General features: G+C 49.1%; 1 protein-coding gene across 1 annotated transcript; it reads right to left on the bottom strand.

The window, feature by feature from the left end:
- Positions 1-3,280: 3,280 nt before the first annotated feature.
- Positions 3,281-21,377, bottom strand: LOC137148587 (pepsin A-like). The gene is made up of 9 exons (XM_067541469.1): positions 21,322-21,377; positions 15,374-15,530; positions 14,744-14,861; positions 7,184-7,302; positions 6,194-6,393; positions 5,387-5,503; positions 4,636-4,777; positions 4,411-4,503; positions 3,281-3,430 (listed from the first exon to the last, which is right to left on the bottom strand). Exons 1-9 carry the CDS (start codon positions 21,375-21,377, stop codon positions 3,281-3,283), a joined length of 1,152 nt encoding a protein of 383 aa, XP_067397570.1.
- Between the last annotated feature and the right edge of the window lie 3,363 nt (positions 21,378-24,740).

Here is a 24,740-nt window from a genome sequence, read left to right as displayed (position 1 = left end):
AGTGAAGCAAGTGCTGACAGGAGAGATTAATAATGGTCATGTTTCTAGTCCCTGGTTAGTTAAATGGACACTGGCATTATTAAAGAAAAATGTAAATATGGACACGGTGCCAGTTTTATCCCCAGTCCCTTATGGCCTAATGATTAAAGGAGAACAGCACAAATGCCCCCTGACTGAAATTCCTCCAGAGAAACCCTTATTATTCCAAGGTGGAGCAGTGATAGGGGACATAGCAGAAAAAGTAGATGTAATTTGGTTTGTGGATGGGTCTAGTTACTATAATGAAGGAAAGCCTTATACAAGATATGCTGCAGCAAGGGTATCTGATGAGATTGTTTTTAAGTAACAGTGTGTACCTCATTCAGCATAAGCAGCTGAAATTGTAGCAATAGCAGTAGCATTAGAAAATACACCTATAGATAAAGTAGTAACTATTTTTACAGTCTCTGAGTAGTTCTTAAGAGCCATAGTAGATTGGATGCTCCAGTGGAAAAATCCCCTGGCCCAGTGCAATGCCCTGAAATAATAGTAAGACTGCTAACAGATTGACAGAAAAAACCATGGGTCTGTATGTGTGTAAAGGATGAGAGGTTCATTCAAATATGTTTACTTGGCACTGGAGTTACTACTTCCATCCTAAATATGAATTCCAATGAGCAAAAGATATTTGAACCTCTAATATTTACAAAGGAAATATGGGGATTTACTGGAGGAAAAAGCACAGTCCCAATCAGCAAATTTATAAACTTCTAGGTAAGGAGAAAGGAGCTTAGATGACAAATTTGTGTGATGGAAATGATAGGAAGAGGGATAATTGGCATAGATATTATCACACAGTTGAGTGCCATGTTTGACTGAGTAAACAGGATGATATGGGAGATTCCATGAAAAGGAGCATTGTTATTGCCTTTGTTATTGTTATTTACTATTAATTATTATTATTTTTGTCTAAGGGAAAAAGAAAAGAACAAAGTCTTTTAATTTGTTAAAATTTTGTTCCATTAAAATAAGAGTGTTTTATTATAAAAGAAGAATTGGAAACTTTGTTGTTTTTATTCAATGTAAAATGAGACTCCCTACTATAGAGGGCAGAAAGAGGTTTTGTTCTTTAGTTTACAGAAAACAACTGCAATCCAAATGGTAGAAGATGAAGTCTTATTCATGTTGGGTGGTCTTGGCATTTGTGTTTGCTGGATCCTGGTGTATTGGTGTGAATTCAGAGAATGTACCATCTACCAAAAAGATCAAAGAGACCCACCCTGTAATTTGTAATGCTTCTAATAGTGCTCTAGCCAAGTGCACAATGGACAAAAGTGTTCTTGGCAAGTCATCACAGTATATTAAATTCATGGGGAAAAGTTTCACACTCAATAAATCAGACTCAATTTTAACTTGCTGGCTAGAGATAATCCTAGTCCAAGATATTAGCCCAAATGGTAATTATTCTTAGTACTACAAAGCCTGAAAATCTCACAGGATCCAGTCTTCCCCTACCACCCTGAATATACCTATGCCTAAAAAGTTAGAAATATAAGATTTACCATAATGCAATCAGGCCCTTTCAAAATTAAAGTAGATCAAACCTATCTAGCTTTATTGAACACGACCCTGTCATTAACCAAAGTAAATGTCAACTTCAAAAATTCCTCAGTTGCAGTTTGTTATCCTAATTGTATCTCATTTATTATAAATCAATGTAAAATATCTCAGGTGTGGTGGAAACACAGGGAAATAAGTAGTAAAAGGAAACAAAGAGATACAGAAATTATGTTAGGAGCAATTGCAACTGGTACAAGTATAGTAAGTGGAATGAAAGGGGAAGCTTTAAAAAACAGGTTAAGCGTTGTCTCAGAGGCAACAGGAACAGAAACCTTAAAACAAAAGGTTTGGGCTAATGCTTTGAATAATAAATTAGGAATTAAAATCAGTCAAACTCTAATTAACTCTAATTAATTTTGGGTAAACAAAATGCAACTGGTAGCACACGCTCTATGCACACTTAAAATAATATGCCATGGGCTATGAGATGTCAGCAAGGAGAATAAGCAGTGATTGAAGACATAAAAGGAAAAGTGTGTTTTCATGTCAGAGAACCTAGCAACATAAGAATTGAAACAGAAAATGTGATGGTTATATATATATAAATATTATCAAACCATCAAGGAGGGGACTGATTCCAGAGAAATTTCCCAGACTCCATTTGTATTCCTGACCTCCATTTTTTAATAAGCAAAAGTCACTCCACCACTGGAAGCTAGGTAGACCACATACAATTGGAAGCTTCAGGTCACATGATATGTCTGAGCAGCCAGTAGATCATAAATCTGAGGTAAATAACTGACAGTGAGCATGAGTGAATATGTAGTAAAAATTATGAATGAATGTGTAAAGTAAAATATACATGTATATGTATAAAGTTCCGCCAGGATATTAGAAGAAGCCAGATGGTTAAAACAGTTCAGAGAAGAAAGATCAGGAGAACCGGCCATGAGAGAGAAAAGTTGGGAGTAGAGCAAAGAAAAGCGGAGAAAAGCAACCAGGTGTAAAAGCTGAAGCAGCCAAAGCGGCAGCAGTGGGAGACACAGTGTAGCAAATCACCAGATAGAGTAAGCCTGTTAGATTTAATTATTGTATAGCATAGCATAAGCTAGTATAGTTATGTGTGTGTGAATGTATGAGTATGCTAATCGTGGTTTATATATGTAAAATCTGTAGGATGGGGAGCTACAGTGCAAATAGCTCAACAGGAAACTGCAGGGGAGGACCGAGGTCAGGTCTTTAGGCTACAGAGCCAGACCTCACCACCTTCCAGGCCCAGTGTGGGATAAACAGGACCTGCTGTGATAAGCAATTAATAGTCCTGCCCTCCTTAAGACAGCAGGGTTTGATTGCATGGCTCACGCCCAGAAAGCCATTTCACAAGTTACTCTTGGAAGTAACCGAATCAAACAGGTCAGGAATGAGGAGCATTGGCAGAGGCGCAGATGGCATGTAGCAAGACTGCAATAGCAGTGGTGGCTTCCGGTCAGGACTGAGTGGCACTGGCAGAAGATATATCTCCCTCCTCCCAATAGTGGACTCTGAGTCATTCACCCAATCAATGAGAAACAATTCACTCAAATGCTCTTATATTCCTTTATTCTACTGTGGATAAGATTACAGAAGAGAGAGTGAGTGTGGGGTAAGCATAATTAGATCGATACACGTTGTTGGGGCTCTAGAAAACAGAGACTGTCCGGGGTCAGCGTTCTATGGTAGTGTCCTGGGGATGGTGCTGTGTTCATGCCACAGAGGCCAGGGCCACCTGGTTATTGGCCCTGTCAAAGACAACATAGTACTGGCTGATGAAGACATCTCCAAGGATCCAGAGCTCTCCAGAAGAGGTGGGGAGGTCGATGCTTTCAAAGCCAGCGGAACAATAGCCGTTCTCCTGTGCCAGGGGAAAATAGGACATGGTATTTATTGGGCAGGAACTTGAATGACCTCTTGAGTTACCATCAGGCCTGCATTTGCCTGCACCTGTACCCTCTTCAGCTGGGATCTCAGCACCACCAACCTAAGAAGCATTCTACAGGGTCAGGGCTTTGATGGGAGACCTCTATGGGCTGCAGAGAGTGGCACTGGTGAGTTAGTCTCCAATGCTTGGAGCTATTTAGATGCCTAACTACCTTTGTACAGCCCCATGCCTCAGCCTGAGGCTAAGGGTTGCAGCCACTCAAATAGGAAGGAAAGCAAGGACCCCAACACTTCTGTTCATGACCCATCCCTTGGGGAAGCGAAGGCTTCTCTCTCCAGGGCCCTGTCTAGATTCCAAAGGGAGCGATTATATTCTGCCACCAGAAATCCTACAGTGAATATAAGTGGATTTGGGCTTCTCCACCGCCTCTCCTCAACTACCAGTTGATGTTGCTGTGTGCTGTTAAAGCACCTTACCTGTTCCTCCATAGAGGTGAGCAAACATTTATCATGGGGGACAAAAACTTCTTCCTGATGCCCATGCCCATGCCCATACCTATACCCTGCAGTGCGAGGCAGTGATCTCTCCTGAGCGAACCTCCTAGTAGGGGTAGCTGCTTATTTAAGCCCTCTCCTAGCCCAGTAAGACCCCTGCACTGGTGATTTCCTGCCGTGGCCAGCTCTCCAGGCTGCCTCTCTGCTCTTCCTGTATGTCACTTTCACTGGGGGCCTGCCCTGATCTTGACCATTCCTCCCCATGGATCCTCTAGGGGGAAGAGCTCTCTGACGCCCCACTCTCATACTCGGGACAGACTCTGGGCTCCATCTCAGTGATGCTCCTGCAGCCTCATGCCGGCTGCAGAGGGGGCGGTTGCCAGCACGCACAGTGCAATGGCCTCAGGCAGAAGCCCTCGCCAAGAGGCCACGAGGCAGCTTTCTGAGTGGGACGCTCACCTCGAGGATGTAGGCACTGGCGGGCACAGGGAACTCGATACCGTTGATGGTGAAGACGATGTTGGGCAGGCTGCTCACGTCACTGCAGCTGATCTGCAGGGAGGAAGGCAACACACGGAGGAAAGGTTAAATGTGTCTCGGACACTAGGCTCTCCATCGGGCGAGATGGCGCATCACATCTGTGTGTAGCAGACACCTCTAGAAGTATCCGTCCCTGCTCCCCGCCCTTACCGTGCCATCGCTGACACCGATGGCGGACTCAATGTTGGAGATGCCAGTAGAGGGCCCAGCCAGCAGGGAAGTGCCGGTGTCAATGATAGCCTGGCAGCCACCAGAGCAAGCGATGGCCTCACCATTCATGGTGATGCTGGAAGAGAGAGAGAGTCAGGGGAACGTCCCCAGGAACACTCCCAATCTCATTCCCACTTGGCCCACACGCCACTGGTGAGAGGCCTGCAGGGTGGAGCTCCCACCGCCCCTTGGTACGACTGCCAAGAACTTTCCCTTCGTGTTTCAGTCTAGACTTCTCCTTACTTGGGTACTGTCCCCCGCTCCTTGTCTTACAGCCTTCTGGGACTGTGGCCGATCTAACCTGGGAGTCACGAACAGATGTCAGGGGGTTGTGATTACCCTGCCTTTTCCTTAATTGCTAAACAGAGCTGGCTGGATGAGAGAGAGGTCCTGGCAGACGCGATGCATGGGGTGGGAGCCAGCTGCCCTCCCTCTGCCCCCACACTATTGAGGCATGGGTCGTTTCTGGGTCCTGGTATAGATGAGGTGAGGAACCACTGATCTAACCTCTGCACTGGTGAGCCCCTTTTCTATATGTACAAGGAAGTTGTGATCCTGGCTCCCTTGTCTCTTATTTTGTCTACACTCTGTAAGATGAGCTTCTCCCAGCTCCCCCACGCATCTCCTTTTGCTTGTCTCCCTGAGGCAGCACGATGAAGGGGAAGGGCCCATGGGTGGGCAATACCTGTCCAGGGTGATTTGCCAGTAAGTTTCAGCAGAGAGAGGAATCCAGTTGAGGCTCCCAGTGTAGTAAGATGAGTCGATGCCACCAAACATCACGAAGCTCCCGCTCTGCTCATTGCTAGTGAAGGGAGAGAAGAAGGTCAAGGAAGACACATGAATGGTCAGCTAACGAGACAATAGCATATGCATCGTCAGCTAGAGGAGGACCACAGCTGGGGAGTGCTGGGTGGGGTCAGAGCTGGGCACATCATCCTCTAGTAGCGAAGAAAGGACAGGATGGTTAGATGAGACGTGTGCCTCAGCCCCTATGTTTATATCAGTTTGGGCTGTCTCTTGCTAGAGCTCAAAAGCTAAGCATGGTTGGGTCTGCCCTAAAACTGGATGGGAGATTCCAAGAAAGGCCCAGCTGTTTGAGGCAGTGGCGTCAGTGACTCAATAGTTGCTGCTCTTCAATCTGAGTCAATACTGAGCAGATGGTTCAGGCTGGTGCTAAAAGGTGCTGAGCCGTGGAGACGTATTAGGGGGAACTCTTCCCCCAGAAGCTAGTCTTATACTGATGACCTGCTGCAGCACTAGGAAGTGCTTGACAGGCCCCTGATGCTTTAATGTAATCATTAGAGAACCTAGTGTTAATTTCTGCTCCCAAAAGCTTACATCACTAACACAGAGCAGCTGCCACTTTCCACCCCAGAGGTTGCTCCTTTTTGGGAATTTTGATGCAAACATGGCAGGGATCACATCGTATGAGAGGCACTATAGGAACCTGAATTTCATTGCAGCTGACAGGCTGTTTCCAGCCCTGACTTACGAGCTCAGGTAGACGGAGAAGAGGTCCTGGGACACCAAACCCTCGTTCATCATGTTGTCAAAGACGGGGGTGGCTCCAGAAGAGGCAATGCTGGGGAAGGCCAGACCCAGGATCCCATCAAATTGAGAGTACTCAAAGGCTGAGCCGGGCTCAGTTTCACTCAGGCCAAAGATCTGTTTGGTATCCACGATGCTTCCGACCTTGGGGGAGGGATGGGGACAATCACACACATGCTACACCAAGGAAGAAGCTGTTTTACTGGGTGGGGAGTTGTCAGACGCTGCCATGTCCTGAGCTCTGCTCTCCCCCACATATGGAAACAGCCTGTGAATGGCTGGGTTATGTGGGTTGGCGCTAATGGGTCTGACTTTGATCTCAGTCTTTGTGGAGTCGTTCAGCTGAAGAGGGTGGAATTACCAGTGTGAGATCAGAATGAGGCCCCAGTACTGGAAATAGGTTCAATGGGTATTATATATATCAACAATCCTATAAAACCCCTTTGATCACCTAGGATTTAGCAGTTATCCCAGTTCTGGATGCCACAGTCACTACACACTTCATGCCAACAGGAAAGGGAAAACTGAGATCTTCCTGTAAAAGCCTTCCTGCCCTACAAAGTAGAAAGTCCTCTAGTCACTGACTATATAGGGCCTGTGACACACAGCAGAGCAGCTCTGATTCCATACAGTAGGGGGCAATGGTGCTGTGCAACCTATCCTCCTCAATATGAGTCAATGTATCAGATTCATTCTGCGTGTACGGGGATAAAACAGAATCTAAGTGTGCATGATACAACAATGCAGATGATCTCCGGCTTGCTCTGTGTCTCCCAACTCTTTCTGTGGCTCTACTCTCTTCTCTTCCCTTTTTCTATCCCCCACTCCCAGTCCACACCCAGTGGAGTTCCTGCTTTGGATTCCCAAATGCGTCTTGTCTTCGTAACTCCTCATCTTTTACCTTCTCTGCTCCGGGGGCTTTCTTGTGATTTACCTGGACGGTGTCGTAGGCCAGGAGTCCAGTCATGCTGCCACTGCCATACTGGATGGAGAGGCTCTCATTGGTGGCCTCGTAGGTGGAGGAGTCTGCTGGGTTGAAGCGGTTGTGGTTTGCTGCAAGTACAGAAGGGTCCGATGGTCACAGAGTGATGCTTGTAACTCTCCCCATATGTTGTACGGTGAGCCTGGGTGACTAGTCAGGCTGTGATTTCCTTGGTCAGGGCAGGGTGCCTAAGACTGATGCATGGCAATGCTCAGCATTGCCACACTTACGTCCCTTTGTGAATCAAGCTTCTGGTCTTGCTCTGACACAGTGCAGTACATGGAGGGAGACTTACTGCTCTCTGGCGTCCGGAATGGATACAAATCGATGATTAAAAAAAATCAGATTTTTTTAAATATCAGTACATTTTTCTTTTTAAAAATAACCTATTTAAAATGAACCTTGACATTATGATAACATATGTGAAGGCCTAAATTAACTTGACTCTACTAAAATCATTTAAATTACATAAAAAGGTTACTATTAAGCAGTGCATATTTTCTGGCTTTAAAGAAAGTCAACAGAACTGGAGGAATTTCATTGGCTCAGCAGCTGGAACAGAAAAGAAGGTTACTTACCAGTAACGGCTGTTCTTCGAGATGTGTTGCTCATGTTCATTCCACTATAGGTGAGTGCACGCCACAGTGCACGGTTCCCAGAACTTTCTTCCCTTTAGCAGTTCCCGTAGGGCCGGCTTCGGTGGCCCTTGGAGCCCCGCACACATGCCACGGTATATGAAGCACTGCCGGCCCTACGCCCCTTCAGTCCCTTCTTTCTGCCAACTCCAGCGGCAGGGGAGGGGATGGGTTGTGGAATGGACATGAGCAATACATCTCGAAGAACATCAGTTACTGGTAAGTAACCTTCTTTTCTTCTTCGAGTGCTTGCTCATGTCCATTCCACTATAGGTCACTGACAAGCAATACCTTGGAGGTGGGTAGGAGTTACCGGTGAGCTGCCCTCAGCACCGCTCTGCCAAATCCCCCATCCTCTCTCGCCTGCTGGACAATGGCGTAGTGGGACGTGAAGGTGTGAACCGACGACCAGGTGGCAGCTTTGCAGATATCCTGCAGGGGCACTCTCTCCAGGAAGGCTGTAGACGAGCTTGAGCTCTGGTTGAGTGTGCTGTGATGGTTCCCAGAAGCGGCACCCTTGCCTGCTCATAGCAGAATTTGATGGAAGATGTAATCCACGAGGAGATGCGTGGGTGGAGACAGGTGAGCCTTTCATCTGGTCAGCCACTGCGACGAAGAGCTGCGTTGATTTCCGGAATGGCTCTGTACGCACGATGTAGAAGGCCAGGGCTCGTCTCACATCCAGCGAATGCCATCTCCTCTCCTCCTCCGAGCCGTGCGGTTTGGGAAAAAACATGGGGAGAAAAATATCTTGGTTACAATGAAATTGGGAAACCACCTTGGGCAGGAAGGCTGGATGTGGCCTCAACTGCACCTTATCCTTATAGAATACTGTATAAGGGGGTTCTGATGTCAAGGCCCTAATCTCAGAGACCCTCCTAGCTGAGGTAATGGCCACCAGGAAGGCTACCTTCCATGAAAGCATGAGCAGACAGCATGAAGCCATGGGTTCAAAGGGGGGCCCCATGAGTCTCGAGATGACCAGGTTGAGATCCCAGGGAGGCACCGTGTCACGTACCTGCAGATAGAGCCTCTCCACCCCCTTGAGGAATCTGACCGACATGGGATGGGAGAACAGGGATCTCCCCTCTAGTGGCTGATGGAAGGCCAAAATGGCTGCCAGGTGAACCTTCCGCGAGGCCAGCACCAGACCCTGGAGCTTTAGCTGGAGCAGGTATTCCAGATCGCCTGTACAGGCAAGAGGCTGGGCGGAATGCCCCAGGATTCCACCCAAAAGGTAAATTGTTTCCATTTAGCCCGATACATGACCTGTGTGGAGGGTTTCCTGCTGCCAAGCAGGATTTGTTGGACCTGCACCGAACAGGCTTTCTCTCCCTCCGTCAGCCACAAAGCCTCCAGGCTGTGAGGTGCAGGGAGTCCAGGTTCGGGTGCAACAGGCGACCATGGTCCTGGGAGAGAAGGTCGTGTCGCCTCGGGAGCTCCAGAGGTGGGGCGATCAAGAGGTCCAGCAGCATGCTGAACCAGTGCTGTCTCGGCCAGACCGGAGCAATGAGTATAACGTCCACCCTGTCCCTCTTTATTTTCAGCAGAACCTTGGGCAGGAGCAGAATGGGCAGCAACGTGTACACGAGGGTCCCCGTCCAGTCAATGAGGAACGCGTCGGAAATCGACCCGGTCTCACGACCCTGGAACAAGCAGAACCTTGGACACTTTGTGTTCCAGGTCAACGCGAATAGGTCCAATTGGGGAACGCCCCACTTCTGGAAGATCATAGCCACCACCTCCGGGTGCAACAACCAGGAGGTGAGAGGCAGTTAAGTGGAAATCGTGCCTCATGGCAAGGTCCCACAAATGGATAGCTTCCTTGCAGAGGGCTGAGGAACGTGCTCCCCCTGCCTGTTTATGTAGAACATAGCTGCGGTGTTGTCTGTCAGCACCTGTACCACTCTGCCTGTCAGGAAACTGAGGAACACCTTGCATGCCACGCAAATGGCCCTCAGCTCCTTCACGTTGATGTGCAGGTGCCTCTCCTCCCTCGCCCAGAACCCCTGAGTGCCTAGGTTGGCGCTGATGTCGGCTCCCCATCCTGCATCTGAAGCGTCGGAAATTAGGGTGACCGACGGGACCAGCTCCCTGAACACAACACCCTTCATCACTGCCCTGGAAGTCTGCCACCAATTCAGGGAGGCTAAGAACTGTGACTACCCAGTCCAATGGGTGTCTGCTCGGCACATATACCGAGGCCAACCACGCCTGAAGCAGTCTGAGCCTCAGGCAAGCTAGTCTCACTACATATGTGCAGGCCGCCATGTGGCCCAACAGCTGTAGCAGTGCCTGGCTGTTGTCGTAGGGCATCGGTGCAGCTGGGAGAAGATAGAGACCATCGCCTCGAAACGTGGCTGAGGCAGGAAGGCTCTGGCCTGGGAAGCGTCCAGGGTGGCCCCAATGAATTCTATGCGTTGCACTGGGGTTCGTGTGGACTTTTGCTTGTTTATGAGCAGTCCTAGCCTGCTGCACATGGAGCCAGTGAGGGTCACGATCTCCTGCACTTGGGACCTGGATCTGCCCCTGACCAGCCAATCATCCAGGTAAGGGAAGATTTGCACACCCTTTCGTCTCAGGTGGGCAGCCACTACCGCCATGCACTTGGTGAACACCCTTGGAGCCGAAGATGGGCCAAAGGTCAGGGCTGTAAACTGGTAGTGGGAGCCAGCCACCATGAAGCAGAGGAAGCGCCTGTGGCTGGGGAGGATAGACACATGAAAGTATGCTTCCTTGAGATCGAGGGCGGCATACCAGTCTCCTGGATCCAGAGAAGGGATAATGGAGGCTAGGGAGACCATGCAAAACCTGAGCCGTTTGACATATTTGTTTAGATGATGTAGATCTAATATGGGTCTCAGACCACCCTTTGCCTTGGGGATGAGAAAGTATCTCAAATAGAACCCTTTCCCCCTTTTGCCTTGAGGGACCATTTCCACCGCTCCCAGACTGAGGAGGGTGTCCACCTCCTGTAAGAGGAGTTGCTCGTGAGAGGGGTCCTTGAAGAGGGACGGCGGGGGAGGATTGTTGGGGGGGGTAGAGGTAAACTGTAGGGCATATCCCCCTGAGACTATTCCAAGGACCCAAAGGTCCAAAGTGATTTTTGCCCATTCGGGATAGAAGGGTCTTAACCTGTTTAGGAAGGGGCAGGGCGGATCCAGGAGAGCAGTCGGGGCGCCACCCTCGGGCGCACCATCAAAATTTTCTGCTCTGGTTGCCCGACCTCCTGGGGGGCCCATGCTGGGGAGCTGAGGACAAGCTGGGGGGCTGATTTCTCCTTCTAAACCTCCTATTCCTATCCCTATTCCTATCGGGTTGAAAAGGCCTGGACAGAGGTCTTGGCTGCTGCTGCACCTGAGGCTGTGACTGACGCCTGGAAGCCTGGGGCATGTACAGGCCCAGGGACCAAAGCGTGGCCCTGGAGTCCTTCAGACCGTGCAGCTTCGCATCGGTCTGATCGGAGAAGAGGGCCGACCCATTAAAGGGGAGGTCCTGAATCGCCTGCTGCACCTCCTGGGACAGGCCCGAGGATTGCAGCCACGAGCACCTTCTCATGGAGATGGTGGAGGCTATGGCCCTGCCCGCCGAGTCAGCAGCGTCACAGGATGTCTGGAGCACTGCCCTAGCCACCGTGGTTCCTTCCTCTACGATTGTGTTAAAGTCTGCGGCCTGGTCCTGGGGGCAGGGCCTCAGCGAACCGGCTGAGGGAGTCCCACAAGTTGAAATTATATCTACCCAGGAGGGCCTGATGGTTGGCAATCCTGAACTGCGGGCTTGCCATGGAATAAACCTTTCTCCCAAACAAATCCAGCTTTTTGTTGTCTTTGTTCTTGAGAGTGGACCCGGGCTGACCTTGCCTGTCACGCTGGTTAGCCGCATCTGCCACCAGGGTTCCCAGGCAGGGTGAGTGAACAGATACTCAAACCCTTCGGCTGGGACGTAATACTTTCTTTCAGCCACTTTTGACGTGGGGCGACCGAGGAAAGGATTTGCCACAGGGCAAATTTTAAGGACCCTTTCATGGACTGGGAGGGCCACTCTTGCTGGGGCAGCCGCCGCCAGCACATTAAAGAAGCTATCTTCGGCCTCTTCTAACTCTTTCACCTCCAGCCCCAAGTTGGAGGCCACCCTCTTGAGCAGCTCCTGGTGCACCCTTAAATCCTCCAGTGGCACAGAGTGGTCCCGGGAGACTGTCTCGTCCGGTGAGGAGGAAGAGGACTGCCGAGGCACGTCCTGCGGGCATGCCCCCTCCTGCCAAAGGGTTGCACCTGCTGAGGGTCCCTCCATGGGGTCCAACTCCTCGTCCGAGGAGTGGTGTCTATGGGCCCTCTCCTGTGCTGGAGGCATGGACTGCATCCCCAATGACAGGATGGATTGGGGTCCCGGCCCCATCTGGATACCCCATAGGGTCCAATAAGGCCGTTGCTGGGGCCATTGACCCTGGGGCCAACTCAAGGCTGACTGCGCCACGGGCTGTGACGCTTTGTAGGGGCGTCGGTTCTCCCAACGGCTGTCCCCCTTGGGAGACCCCGAGTCACTGGACCGGCGATGTCGTGCATGTCCTTGGTCCCGGACGTCCTTCCATGCCGGGGACCGTCCTCTCAACGCCTCCGACCTGGAAGACGACGAGGACTCCCTCCATCGCTTCAAACGGTGACGACAAACAAAGGTGAGCTCTAAAGAGCTAGAAGTACCGGAATGTCATCTTGGTACCAATGACTTCCGGTGCCGCTTGTCGTGCAGCCCTGCAGACCTTTTCAGTGACTGAGGTCGGCGCCGCTCCGAGCTCCTCGGTGCTGAGCCAGACTCCGGCGACCGGGTTCCACGTCATGGACTGCATGGGGCCGGGTCCTCCAATGGCGACTGGGTTCTGTGCCGCCTTGGTGTGGGCAAACTCCTTGGTGCCGGGTCCTCTGACAGCGACTGGGGTCTGTGCCATGTGGGCACGGGCGAACTCCTCAGCGCCAGGGAACTTGGACAGAAGTTCTCCGAGCGCTGCCTGGCAGACCTCAACCAGTGCCGCCTCCTGGCCTGTGCTGCCTCCGGTGCCGGGGATTGACGTCGGCGCCAAGAGGGAGACTCCGCATCCTGAGTCAAAGCAGGCCGGCTCGACAACGCCAACCTGGAGCGACTGCTGGGGGAGCGTTGCTCTAACCCCGGTGGCCATCCGGCGGGAGATCTTCCTCCCCATACCAAGGATCTCCATCTTCAGGGGGACCCAATGCGGGTTTTCCCCGTGACACCGGCCCCTTCTCCCTCGGCGGAGGGGGGAGCGGAGGTGGCATAGACGAGGCCAACAAAGCTCTTGCCACCTGAAAAGCCTCCAGTGTCGACGGCGTCGGCAGGGGCACTCTCCAATACCCAGGAGTCAGGGGAGGCTCCCTGATCGGAGATACAGGCACCGGAGAAGATTCGATGGGCCGGGTCCAGTGCATCTCCGTACTCGACCCTGCCTGTACCAACGGCACAGGGGAGTGTCCGTGCTCCGCGCACTGCTTCTTTCTCCTCGGTGCCAGTGATGTTGCTCGGTGCCGAATCGAGGCTAGAGTCGGCGATGTTGTGCAGTGCCAAGTTGAGGCTGGTGCCAGCGGTGCACTCTGCACTGAGGTCACGCTCGGTGCCAAGGTTGAGTTGGCCAGCCCGGATGTCAGGCGGAGTGCTGCCTCCATCAGCAAGGCTTTTAACCGGATCTCTCAGTCCTTCTGAGTCCTTGGTTTAAAAGCCCTGCAGATCTTGCACTTTTCTTTTCTGTGTGCCTCCCCCAAGCACTTAAGGCAGCGGTTGTGGAGGTCGCTGAGCAAGAAGGTCTTCCCATAGGAAGCACACGGCTTGAATCCCAGCGACCGGGGCATAGTCCAGCCGCTCTAAGTCCCCGCAGGGACTTCTCTTATTTCTAACTACTCTTTTTAACAACACTTAACAACTACTTAACTAACTAAACTACTTAGAATAACAAACAAGTTCAAAGAAGGGGAATAGTACTTGCTGAGAGCAAGGCTAGTTCCAGCAACTGTCACGAGCGGAAAGAAGGAACTGAGGGGGTGTAGGGCCGGCAGTGCCTCATATACCATGGCATGAGCGACATGAGAAAGCACTCGAAGAAGAACCAGAGTTTCTTCAAGTGCTAAAGCTAAACTACCTTTTGACAGCAGTAGCCTCTTCTGCAGATGCAGAGAGAATACTTTCTTCATGTCAATTTATTAACTAGTGCAGTTCACTGACTAGTTCATGACAACTTCAGAAAGCGATTGGGAGTTGAAAAAGTGGGAACACTTATTTTCCTCTTCCAATCTCTGAATAAAAATGAGGTACAAGAGGATGAGCTCTACAAGTTCTAAAATCCTGAAGGACATGGCTGACCAGAAACAATCAGTTCAATTCACTGAGTACAGATAACACTTCCTTTGTTTCATGAATCAGTTCACTTTAAATGCAAAACATGTTTTGATACATTTTTCTTTCTTATATATACAACTATTTCAAGTAGTTTTGTTTAACTAATAATTTTTAAAAAGCTGGATTTTGCATTTTAAATTGAATTCCAATTTCCATCTAGAGTGTAACACAAATCAAAAATTAATCATTATGTAGTAAATAAGAAATGCATCCTTCACCATTTTTAACATAATTTTAAAACATGCAAATTAAGTATCTGAATAAATTATGTTAAGCTATATAATTCCATAAATAAATGTGCATTGACATATTGTATCCCCCTGATTAGCACTTCCTTTAGAAAAGTAACTAAAAAGTATAATGCAAAGGAAGATTAAAATAAATTAAGTCAAGGATTCCTTTTTGATTTAAATCTCTCTGATTTCAATCAATCTGCCCAGCTGGCATGTCAAGGCAAGAGGCATTGCAGGTGACTTACAGCAGGGTGCACTGGAGCAGTACACCGAGGGCACCCACAGGTTGGAGGAGCCGGTGTCGAAGAGGACAGAGAACTCCTGGGCTGGGGTGCCGATGGAGATGGTTCCATAATACTCGATCTGCCAAAGCAGGATAAAGAACAGTGTAAAGCAAGGGAACCATTGTCACCCAAGGACTAGATCTCCATTTGGTGTAAACCGGCGTAGCTCCCCCAGCTGAGAATCTGGGCTACAGTGCCATTGATAAAAGCTTAGCCTGAGCTGGTGTTTTCTCCACCATCACTGTCCCCAGCATGGCTCCTAGCACCTGATGGCATCCAATAGCCACAGATCATCTGATGCAGAGTTATTTAGTCCCTGCTCCCATCAATCTCAGTGTGTGGGAGGGTGGGCTGGGATGCGGGGAGCCCATAGACCCAGGGAGTGCCATTCCCAGTGCTCTTCTCAATGCCACCCAATCACAGCTGGAGGCTGGGGAGGATTCTTGGCAGCAGCAAGGTGGGTGCTCGGTTGGAAACACATCGGTGCGGGAGTGGGTTGGGACACTTTTGGGAGAAGGGAGAGATCAGCAGCTGGTAAAGGAATCAAAAGCTTTGATGAGGAGAGGGAGTTACATGAGCTGCCGTACTCACGTCCATGTAGTTTGAAAGGGGCTCAGTGGCAAATTCATTGTTCAGGCTGGGGAAATATTTGGAGGCCAGGTTGTAAGGGTTCTTCCTCAGGAAATCCTCCAGCAAGCCATGTTCCTTAAGGTTCTGCCTCAAGGATTTCCCCTTCTTCAGGGAGACCCTAGTCAACAAGGGTTGGGAGAGAGACTGATCAGTAACAAATAAGCAATAGACAGACCTTGTGGTCAGGGAATACTGTGCAATCCAGCTTTTACTTTGCACTGAGATCATGTATTATAGCTGGGATTAGCGCAGGAGTATAAGCGAGTTGGGTGCTCAGAGCACTGCAAGTCAGTGCAAGTTGGGCATTCAATTCCCGTAGGACCCTGGAAACTCCCCAGCCCACACATAACTAGCACTGAGAGAGCCTAATATTCTGGGAGCTACACCAATACACAGCAAGAGACAGTCACTGTCCTATAGAGCTTAGTGTTGAAATAGACAAGATGGACACTGTGATTCATACTGTGAAAGTAGGCCAATTGGCTACTTATCTCAAGTGCCTGTACACAAATGCAAGAAGCCTGGGAAACAAGCAGGAGGAACTGGAAGTCCTGGCACAGTCAAGAAACTACGACATGATTGGAATAACTGAGACTTGGTGGAATAACTCTCACGATTGGAGCACTGTCATGGATGGGTATAAAATGTTTAGGAAAGACAGGCAGGGGCGAAAGGGTGGAGGAGTTGCACTGTATGTAAGAGAGCACTATGACTGCTCTGAGCTCCAGTATGAAACTGGAGATAAGTCAGTTGAGTGTCTCTGGGTTAAGCTTAGAAGCAAGAACAATAAGCATGATGTCGTGGTGAGTGTCTGTTACAGACCACCAGACCAGGAGGATGAGGTAGATGAGGCTTTCTTTACTCAACTAGGGAAAGTTTCCAGTTCACAGGACCTGATTCTCATGGGAGACTTCAATCACCCTGACATCTGCTGGAAGAGCAATACAGCAGAGCACAAACACTCCAGGAAGTTTTTGGAGAGTGTCGCAGACAATTTCCTGGTGCAAGTGCTGGAGCAACCAACTAGGGGCCGTGCTTCTCTTGACCTGCTGCTCACAAACAGGGAAGATTTGGTAGGGGAAGTAGAAGTGGGTGGCAACCTAGGCAGCAGTGACCATGAGATGGTCGAGTTCAGGATCCTGACAAAAGGAAGAAAGGAGAACAGCAGGATACAAACCATGGACTTCAGAAAAGCGGACTTTGACTCCCTCAGGGAACTGATGGGCAGGATTCCCTGGGAGGCTAATATGAGGGGGAAAGGAACCCAAGAGAGCTGGCTGTATTTTAAAGAGACCTTATTGAGGGTACAGGAGCAAACCATCCCGATGTGCAGAAAGAATAGCAAATATGGTAGGCGTCCAGCTTGGCTTAACAAAGATGTCCTTGGCGAACTTAAACGCAAAAAAGAAGCTTACAAGAAGTGGAAGCTTGGTCAGATGACTAGGGAGGATTATAAAAACACTGCTCGAACATGCAGGAATGAAATCAGGAAGGCCAAAGCACAATTGGAGTTGCAGCTGGCAAGGGACGTGAAGGGGAACAAGAAGGGTTTCTACAGGCATGTTGCCAACAAGAGGAAGATTAGGGAAAGTGTGGGCCCCTTAGAGAATGAGGGAGGCAACCTAGTGATGGAGGATGTGGAGAAAGCTGAGGTACTCAATGCCTTTTTTGCCTCTGTCTTCACAGACAAGATCAGCTCCCTGACTGCTGTACTGGGTGGCACAGAATGGGAAGGAGGCGAACATCCCGCAGTGCTGAAGAAACAGGTCCAAGACTATTTAGAAGGATTAGACATACACAAGTCCATGGGGCCGGATGCAATGCACCCGAGGGTGCTTGAGTTGGCTGATGTGATTTCAGAGACATTGGCTATTATCTTTGAAAGCTCGTGGCAATGGGGGGAGGTCCCTGAGGACTGGAAAAAAGCAAATATAGTGCCCATCTTCAAAAAAGGGAGGAAAGAGGATCTGGGGAACTACAGACCGGTCAGCCTCACTTCAATCCCTGGAAAAATCATGGAGCAGGTCCTTAAGGAATCCATTTTAAAGCACTTGGAAGAGAGGAAGGTGATCAGGAACAGTCAACACGGATTCACCAAGGAAAAGTAATGCCTGACCAACCTGATTGCTTTCTATGATGAGGTGACTGGCTCTGTGGATGTAGGGAAGGCGGTGAATGTGATATACCTTGACTTTAGCAGAGCTTTTGATACTGTCTCTCACAGTATTCTTATCAGCAAATTAAAGAAGTATGGGTTGGATGAATGGACTATAAAATGGATAGAGAACTGGCTATAGTATAGGGCTCAACGAGTAGTGATCAATGGCTCCATGTCTAGCTGGCAACCGATCACAAGCGGAGTTCCCCAGGGGTCGGTCCTGGGGCTGGTTTTGTTCAACGTCTTTATTAATGATCTGGAGGATAGGGTAGATTGCACCCTCAGCAAGTTTGCGGATGATACTAAGCTGGGGGGAGTGGTAGATACCCTGGAAGGTAGGAATAGGATACAGAGTGACCTAAACAAACTGGAGGATTGGGCCAAAAGAAATCTAATGAGGTTCAACAAAGAAAAGTGCAGAGTCCTCCACTTAGGAAGGAAGAATCCCATGCACAGCTATAGACTGGGGACCGACGAGCTAGGCAGCAGCTCTGCAGAAAAGGACCTGGGGGTAACAGTGGATAAAAAGCTGAATATGAGTCAGCAGCGTGCCCTGGTTGTCAAGAAGGCTAATAGCATATTGGGCTGCATTAGGAGGGGCATTGCCAGCAGGTCATGGGAAGTGATTATTCCCCTCTATTCGGCATTGGTAAGGCCGCATTTAGAATATTGTGTCCAGTTTTGGGCCCTCCACTACAAAAAGGATGTGGACAAGTTGGAGAGAGTCCAGCGGAGGGCAACAAAAATGATTAGGGGGCTGGAGCACAGGACTTATGAGGAGAGGCTGAGGGAACTGGGCTTGTTTAGTCTGCAAAAGAGAAGAATGAGGGGCATTTGATAGCGGCCTTTAACTACCTGAAAGGGGGTTCCAGGGAGGATGGGGATAGGCTGTTCTCAGGGATGGCAGATGACAGAACAAGGAGCAATGGTCTCAAGTTGCAGGGCGGGAGGTCTAGGTTGGAGATTAGGAAAAAGTTTTTCACTAGGAGGGTGGTGAAGCACTGGAATGGGTTACCTAGAGAGGTGGTGGAATCTCCATCTTTAGAGGTTTTTAAGCTGAGGCTTGACAAAGCCCTGGCTGGGATGATATAGCTGAAGTTAGTCCTGCTTTGAGCAGGGGGTTGGACTAGATACCTCCTGAGGTCCCTTCCAACTCTAATCTTCTATGATTCTATGATTCTATGACACAGGGAGTATTATCATCTGTCTTTACTCTGTCGACCTTGTTCTTCTTTTTGAAATCTTGTTCTCTCTTGGCTTCTATGACTCTCTCCTCTCACAGTTCTCTTCCTACCTCTGTAATTGCTCCTTCAATGCCTTTAGAGGATCCCCCCCTCCAACTTTCTGTGTGGGTTCCAAAGGACTCTGCCTTTGGTCCCTTTCTATTCTCCTTCTACACCTTATCTCTGTGCAATCTTATCTGCAAACATAAAATTCCACCACTATCTCCATACTGATGACTCATGGATCTGCCACCCTATGCTACACCTGTCACCTTTTGTCCAAGCTGAAATCTTGATCTTGTAGGCCTGGCTTGATGGGAGTAATTGGACATGGGGAAGGCTTCATTTTTTGAGAGACAGGATTAGGAAGGGAAATAGATCAGCAGGCTGAACACAGAATGTCTGTACTAACCCGGACAGGTAAGTGGGTCAGTAAATCTAGAGACAGAATGGCTGAAGTAGCCAAGATAAGGCAGGGATCAGCCAGGGAACCATTTACAAAGGACAGGATAACAATGGACAGGATAAGCCGAGAACATAAAGATGAGTAAGTCGCACATGGCAGGGATATAGCATGCCGTACAGGGATTGGTTGCTACAAAGTAATCAAGCCAACCCCAAAACGTGTTATGCAATGTATGGTAATGGAACATAACGTGTAAATGGATGTAAAGGAACCGTTTTCTGTGTAACTTTGGATCTGTGATGCATCCTGCTTACACCCCGTGTGATTGAGTCTGATCAACCCAGCGTAGCTTTGCTGCACACTGAAGACACCAGAGTGAGCAAAGCTGGAATATAACCGAGTGCTTGGGAAGCCAAGTTGGAAAGGGTCTTGGAGGAAATCCCAACAGGCCTGTCTCTCTGACATCTCCTCTTGGACATCTAGCCATCAGCTCAAGATCAGCATGACTAAAACAGAGCTCCTAATCTTCCTCTTCCCACCAACCCCTCCAGACTATCACCTTTGTTGATCATTGTGGGCAACACCACCATCCTGCCTCTCACACAGGCCGTAACCTGGTTTCATCTTCATCGCAGACTTTTGTCTAGTTCCTCACGTCCAGGCTATGTCTAAATCTTGCCAAATCTTCTTGCATAATCTCGCTGAGATGCAGCCTTTCCTATCCCTCCACACAGCTATAGCTGTCATCCCAGCTCTCCTCCTTTCATGTCTCAATTGCCAAGAAACCAGAGAAGGGAGGAAGCCAGACTGGTAGGAAAGGCTCAGGGAAAGTGGCAGCAAAGTCCAGCAAGGAATAGACCTTGGCTGCTGATTAGAGGATCCCTCAGCTGGAACCCAGATGAGAGGGTGGGCCCAGGTTCCCCTACCAGTCACTGGGGAAGTGGCACCAGCTGGGCAGAGAATGGGAAGAGTGCCTGATCCTGTTCAGAAGAAGGGACTATGATGCCCCAGAAGGGGAAGCCACATGGTGACCTGGGTGGAGGGCCCCGTCATGAAGAGGCAGCGGCAGTTCCTGGAGCGAAAGAGGGGCTGCAGATCAAGAGGGAGTGACGAAGAGATGGGGTGCAACTGCAGAAAGGGGCATGAGCCATGCAGAGCTAATCCCCAGAAAGGCCAGGAAGAGATACTATCCAGTGGAGAGTATAGCACTCGTGACACCATGACACTCCTCTCTTTGCGTCCCTCCACTGGCTCACCCTTCTCTATTACATCAGACATAAACTGCTTGTCTTCATTTTCAAGGCCCTTCACACTCAATCCCACCCTACCTCTCATCCCTCATTCACTATCAAGCTATCGATGCTCGCCTCCCATTGGCCCATGATGCCAGCCTTCACTGCCCACCTGTTAAATTTTCAATCAAGCACTTACGTGCTTTTCTCCCACCTGCCCCCTATGACTGGGAGGTCCTCCCCATAAGTATCTGCAAAGCTACCTCACTGTCCTTCAAATCCCTTCTTAAAAATTCTCCTTTGTTGTGGTGCCTATAAAAAAAAACCCAACAGTTTGACTGCTGCTGTGCAGAGACCAGTGTCGATCATGCTGACCAGTAATGTCTGATTGTTCACTTGTACTCCCCCATCTGTCTGTCTGTATCCATCTGTCGTCTCTTAGCACAGACTGATGTTGCTATCTACTTGGGGAAGGGACAGTCTTCCAGCGCCTAACACAATGGGGTCCTGGTCCTTGACTTATGGGTCCTAGATGCTGTGATAATACAAATAATAAATACTAATATTATCACCTCTATTTCACATACAGAGACGTGATCCCCAGAGGGAGACTCAGTGACTTGCCCATGGTCACTCAGGGAGTCTGTGGTAGAGCCAGGAATTAACCCAGATCTCTTAAGTCCCACTCCAGTGCCTTAACCACGAGACCATCCTTCCTCAGACCTCTGCTACCACAGAAAGCTATGGGTAGTTCCCATTGGCTGCCTATTCGAGAATGGAGAGTTGATCAATGAATGAGAACAGGCCACGCGCTCCCCTTGATAATCACACATTGCTGAGTAGAAAACTGAGTTCAGTAGCCCAAGGAGGTGCGTTCCCCCAATACTCACTTTGTCATCCGGCACTGAGAGAGCGCCACCAAACTCAAGAGCAGAAGCCACTTCATGATGTTTTCTGACCCGCAAGCCAGTGGGAATGAGTGGTGAATGTAGAGAAACACCAGGGTGCTGCTTCTTATAAACACATAGTGCAGCGCTTTTTCTGTGTATAGCCCTGATAAGAAATGTAAACCTTCCTGATAAGATCTTCTAAAATGTCCTTTAAGGACATTTTGGGGAACTTTCAAAGTTCACAGATAGCCACCTTCACTTGGCTGTGACCTGAAAATGGGGGTGTCCTCTAGAGGGAAGGGGTGAGAGTTCAGGGACACCTAAGCTTTGAAAAGAAATGCCGCACGTTTTTAAAAGAATGGGGAATTAAAGGAATTGGAATGGGATACAGAGACATTCACAGTTCGATTCTTGGTTCCAGTCTGGCCCCGTGTTGGGAGAGAGGGTACCTCAATGGGATTGGAGCTTTCCAGACCTTGGGCACCAATGACAACACAGCCAGGTAGTGAGGAACTGAGGGTTTTTTATGGGAACTGGGAGATGGAGCTTTACACCTCTAAGTTATTTGGTGTGAATCTGAGCCCAGGGCAGCAGAGAGAGTGGAAGTCAGTGGACTGTGGGGCATGCCACAGTCAGCAACTGGCTGACTCGGGAATGGGATATGGAGCCTTTCACCTCTCTGGTGTTGGTTCTCACTCACCCACTTCAGAAGCAGAAGTTTTTGTTGCCTGACAGCCCTTGAGTGAAATATGTTGGTGGTCTCCATCCATCTCCTAGTCAGACAGTGGAGGGTAGGAAAGGATGGGGTGCAACGCCTTGTTTGGGAGTCAATGGATGAAGCAATGGTGGATTAGTGTAACTTCAACTTGACTGAGGCCAAATGGTAAGCTGTGCTTGGGAATGACAGGGCTAAAGTATTGGTGGACTATGGAAGCCTCTGCTGGAGGGCAAGAAGAAAGCAGATGTCACAGAGGGTAAGGTCACCATGAAATAGACCTTAGGGGGAGAGAAAAGGAGGAGATCCTGGATGGCCCTGAACCTGAAGTCTGATTTCTTGGCCCTGGAACAGATGATAGGTTCAAGTCCAAATGGCCTGAATGGGTGGGAAGGCCTCACTTCTTAGTGAGGCACTACAGCCATCCTGTTCCTGGCAGGAGAATATCCACAGGAGTTGGAATCAGGCCATGTGCCAGGAGCAACTGCTGTGCCTGAAATCACAATGAGAATCCCATCAGATTAGACAACAACGTTTACTTTCCATTGAGCACTACCAGGCCCCTGACAAGCAAACACATCATGCTCCACATTCCCCCACCCACTAACCAGAGCTTAATAATCATAAACCTGCAGAGAATCTGTATGATGGAATTCCTGGCTTAAAAAAAGTTCCTTTTAATTGGCCCATGATGCCAGCCTCCACTGCCCACTTGTTACATTTTCCCTTAAGCACCTTCATGCTTTTCTCCTCCCTACCTCTATGGCTGGGAGATACTTCCTCAGCTACTTCACTGTCCTCCTTCAAATCCCTCCTTAAAAAAACTCTTTTCTGTCATGGTGCCTATTAAAAAAACCATAACAGTTTGGCTGCTGCTGGGCAGAGACCACTGTCCCTCAGGCTGACTGATTGGTCACTTGTACTTGTACTCCCCTGTCTGTCTGTATCCATCTGTCATCTCATCACACACTGAGGTTGCTATCTACTTGGGGAAGGGACAGTCTTCCAGCACGTAACACAATAGGGTCCTGGTCCATGACTTATGGGTCCTAGATGCTGTGATAATACAAATAATAAATACTAAAATTATCACCTCCATTTGACATACAGACAAGTGATCGCCAGAGAAAGACTCAGTGACTTGCCCATGGTCACACAGGGAGTCTTTGGTAGACCCAGGAATTAACCCAGATCTCTAAAGTCCCACTCCAGTGCCTTAACCACGAGTCCTTCCTTCCTCAGACCTCTGCTACCACAGAAAGCTACAGGTACTTCCCAGCTGCTTCTTATTCAAGAATGGAGAGATGATCAGCAGGCCAGATGCTCCCCTTGATAATCACACATTGCTGTGTAGAAAGCCAAGTTCAGTCGCCCAAGGAGGTGCGTCTCCCCAATACTCACTTTGTCATCCGGCACTGAGAGAGTGCCACCAAACTCAGGAGCAGAAGCCACTTCATGATGTTTTCCGACACGCAAGTCAGTGGGGATGAATGGGGAATGTAGAGAAACACCAGGGTGCTGCTTCTTATAAACACATAGTGCAGCGCTTTTCATATCACATTAATCACTCTGATAAGAAATGCAAACTTTCCCCGATAAGACCTTCCAAAATGTCCTTTAAAGAAATTTTGGAGAACACTCAATTTTCATAGATTTCCATCTTCACTTGGCTGTGACCTCTAGAGAATGAGAGTTCAGGGACGTTTCCTGTCTAAGCTCTGAAAAGAAATGCTTCTGGGTTGTTTTAAGGAACAAGGAGGAAGGCACAAAGGAATTCAGATGGGAAACAGAGACATTCCCCTCTCGCTCATTGGTTCCAATCTGTCCCCATACAGAGAGAAGATAGTTCAATGGGATTGGAGCCTTACATACCTTGGGCAACATTTGCAATACAGCCATAGAATCATAGAAGCGTAGGCCTGGAAGGGTCCTCGATAGATCATGTTGTGGGGAATTTGTTCCTTTATGGGAACTGGGATATGAAGCTTTACAGCTCTAGGTCATGGGTCTGAATCTGAGCCCCCGGTTAGCACAGAGAGCTGCAGTTTGTGAATACTGGGAAATAGCGTGTGCAGCATGCCACAGTCTGAGCAACTGGCTGACTTGGAGGAGTGGAATATGGAGCCTTTCACCTCCAGGGCACAGGTTCCAGCTTACTCAGTTCGGTCTTTGTCACCTGCCAGTTCTTTGTCAGGAACCAACTGCTGGACTAGCCGAGTGGCCCAGAGCTCAGGACTGAGGCGCTTTGGCATGTGTTTCATACCCCACGGCAATAAGAACCGGGTCAAGATTGAGAAGCATTGGCAGACTGCTGGGAGACCCAAGGCCGGAAGAGCAGGGGATGCCATAGGACAGGCTTAACCCCTACAGCTTCAGGGAGCTACAAGGTGCCTGGCTGGTCTCTCTGGTGTTAGACGTTCCTAAGCAAACCTCCCTACTCTACATCTGACATCTGATTAGCCCCTTTGTTGAAAAACCTGGAGCAGGGAATGGAAAATACCTGCCCATTTGCAAAACTAATACCAAATGCCAGGACCTTGGATAAGGGGATTTTCAGGACTAGTGCCGCTCAGATAACCTTGTAGTTCTCATACACAGTGTGGCAAAGTCAGCCCTGCCCAGATCCAGACCCCTTTGTTAAGGTTGTCATTGGCCTTAGACGACTCCACTCCCAGTCACGTCAAAATCTCATTCTTCCCCTGGC

Source organism: Emydura macquarii, unplaced genomic scaffold (assembly GCF_026122565.2).
Source record: "Emydura macquarii macquarii isolate MOO-44397 ecotype Brisbane River unplaced genomic scaffold, CSIRO-AGI_Emac_v2 contig_670, whole genome shotgun sequence".
Classification (NCBI taxonomy): Eukaryota; Metazoa; Chordata; order Testudines; family Chelidae; genus Emydura; species Emydura macquarii.
The sequence above is the reverse complement of the archived record's forward strand: the minus strand, read 5'-3'. Positions and strand labels throughout refer to the sequence as shown.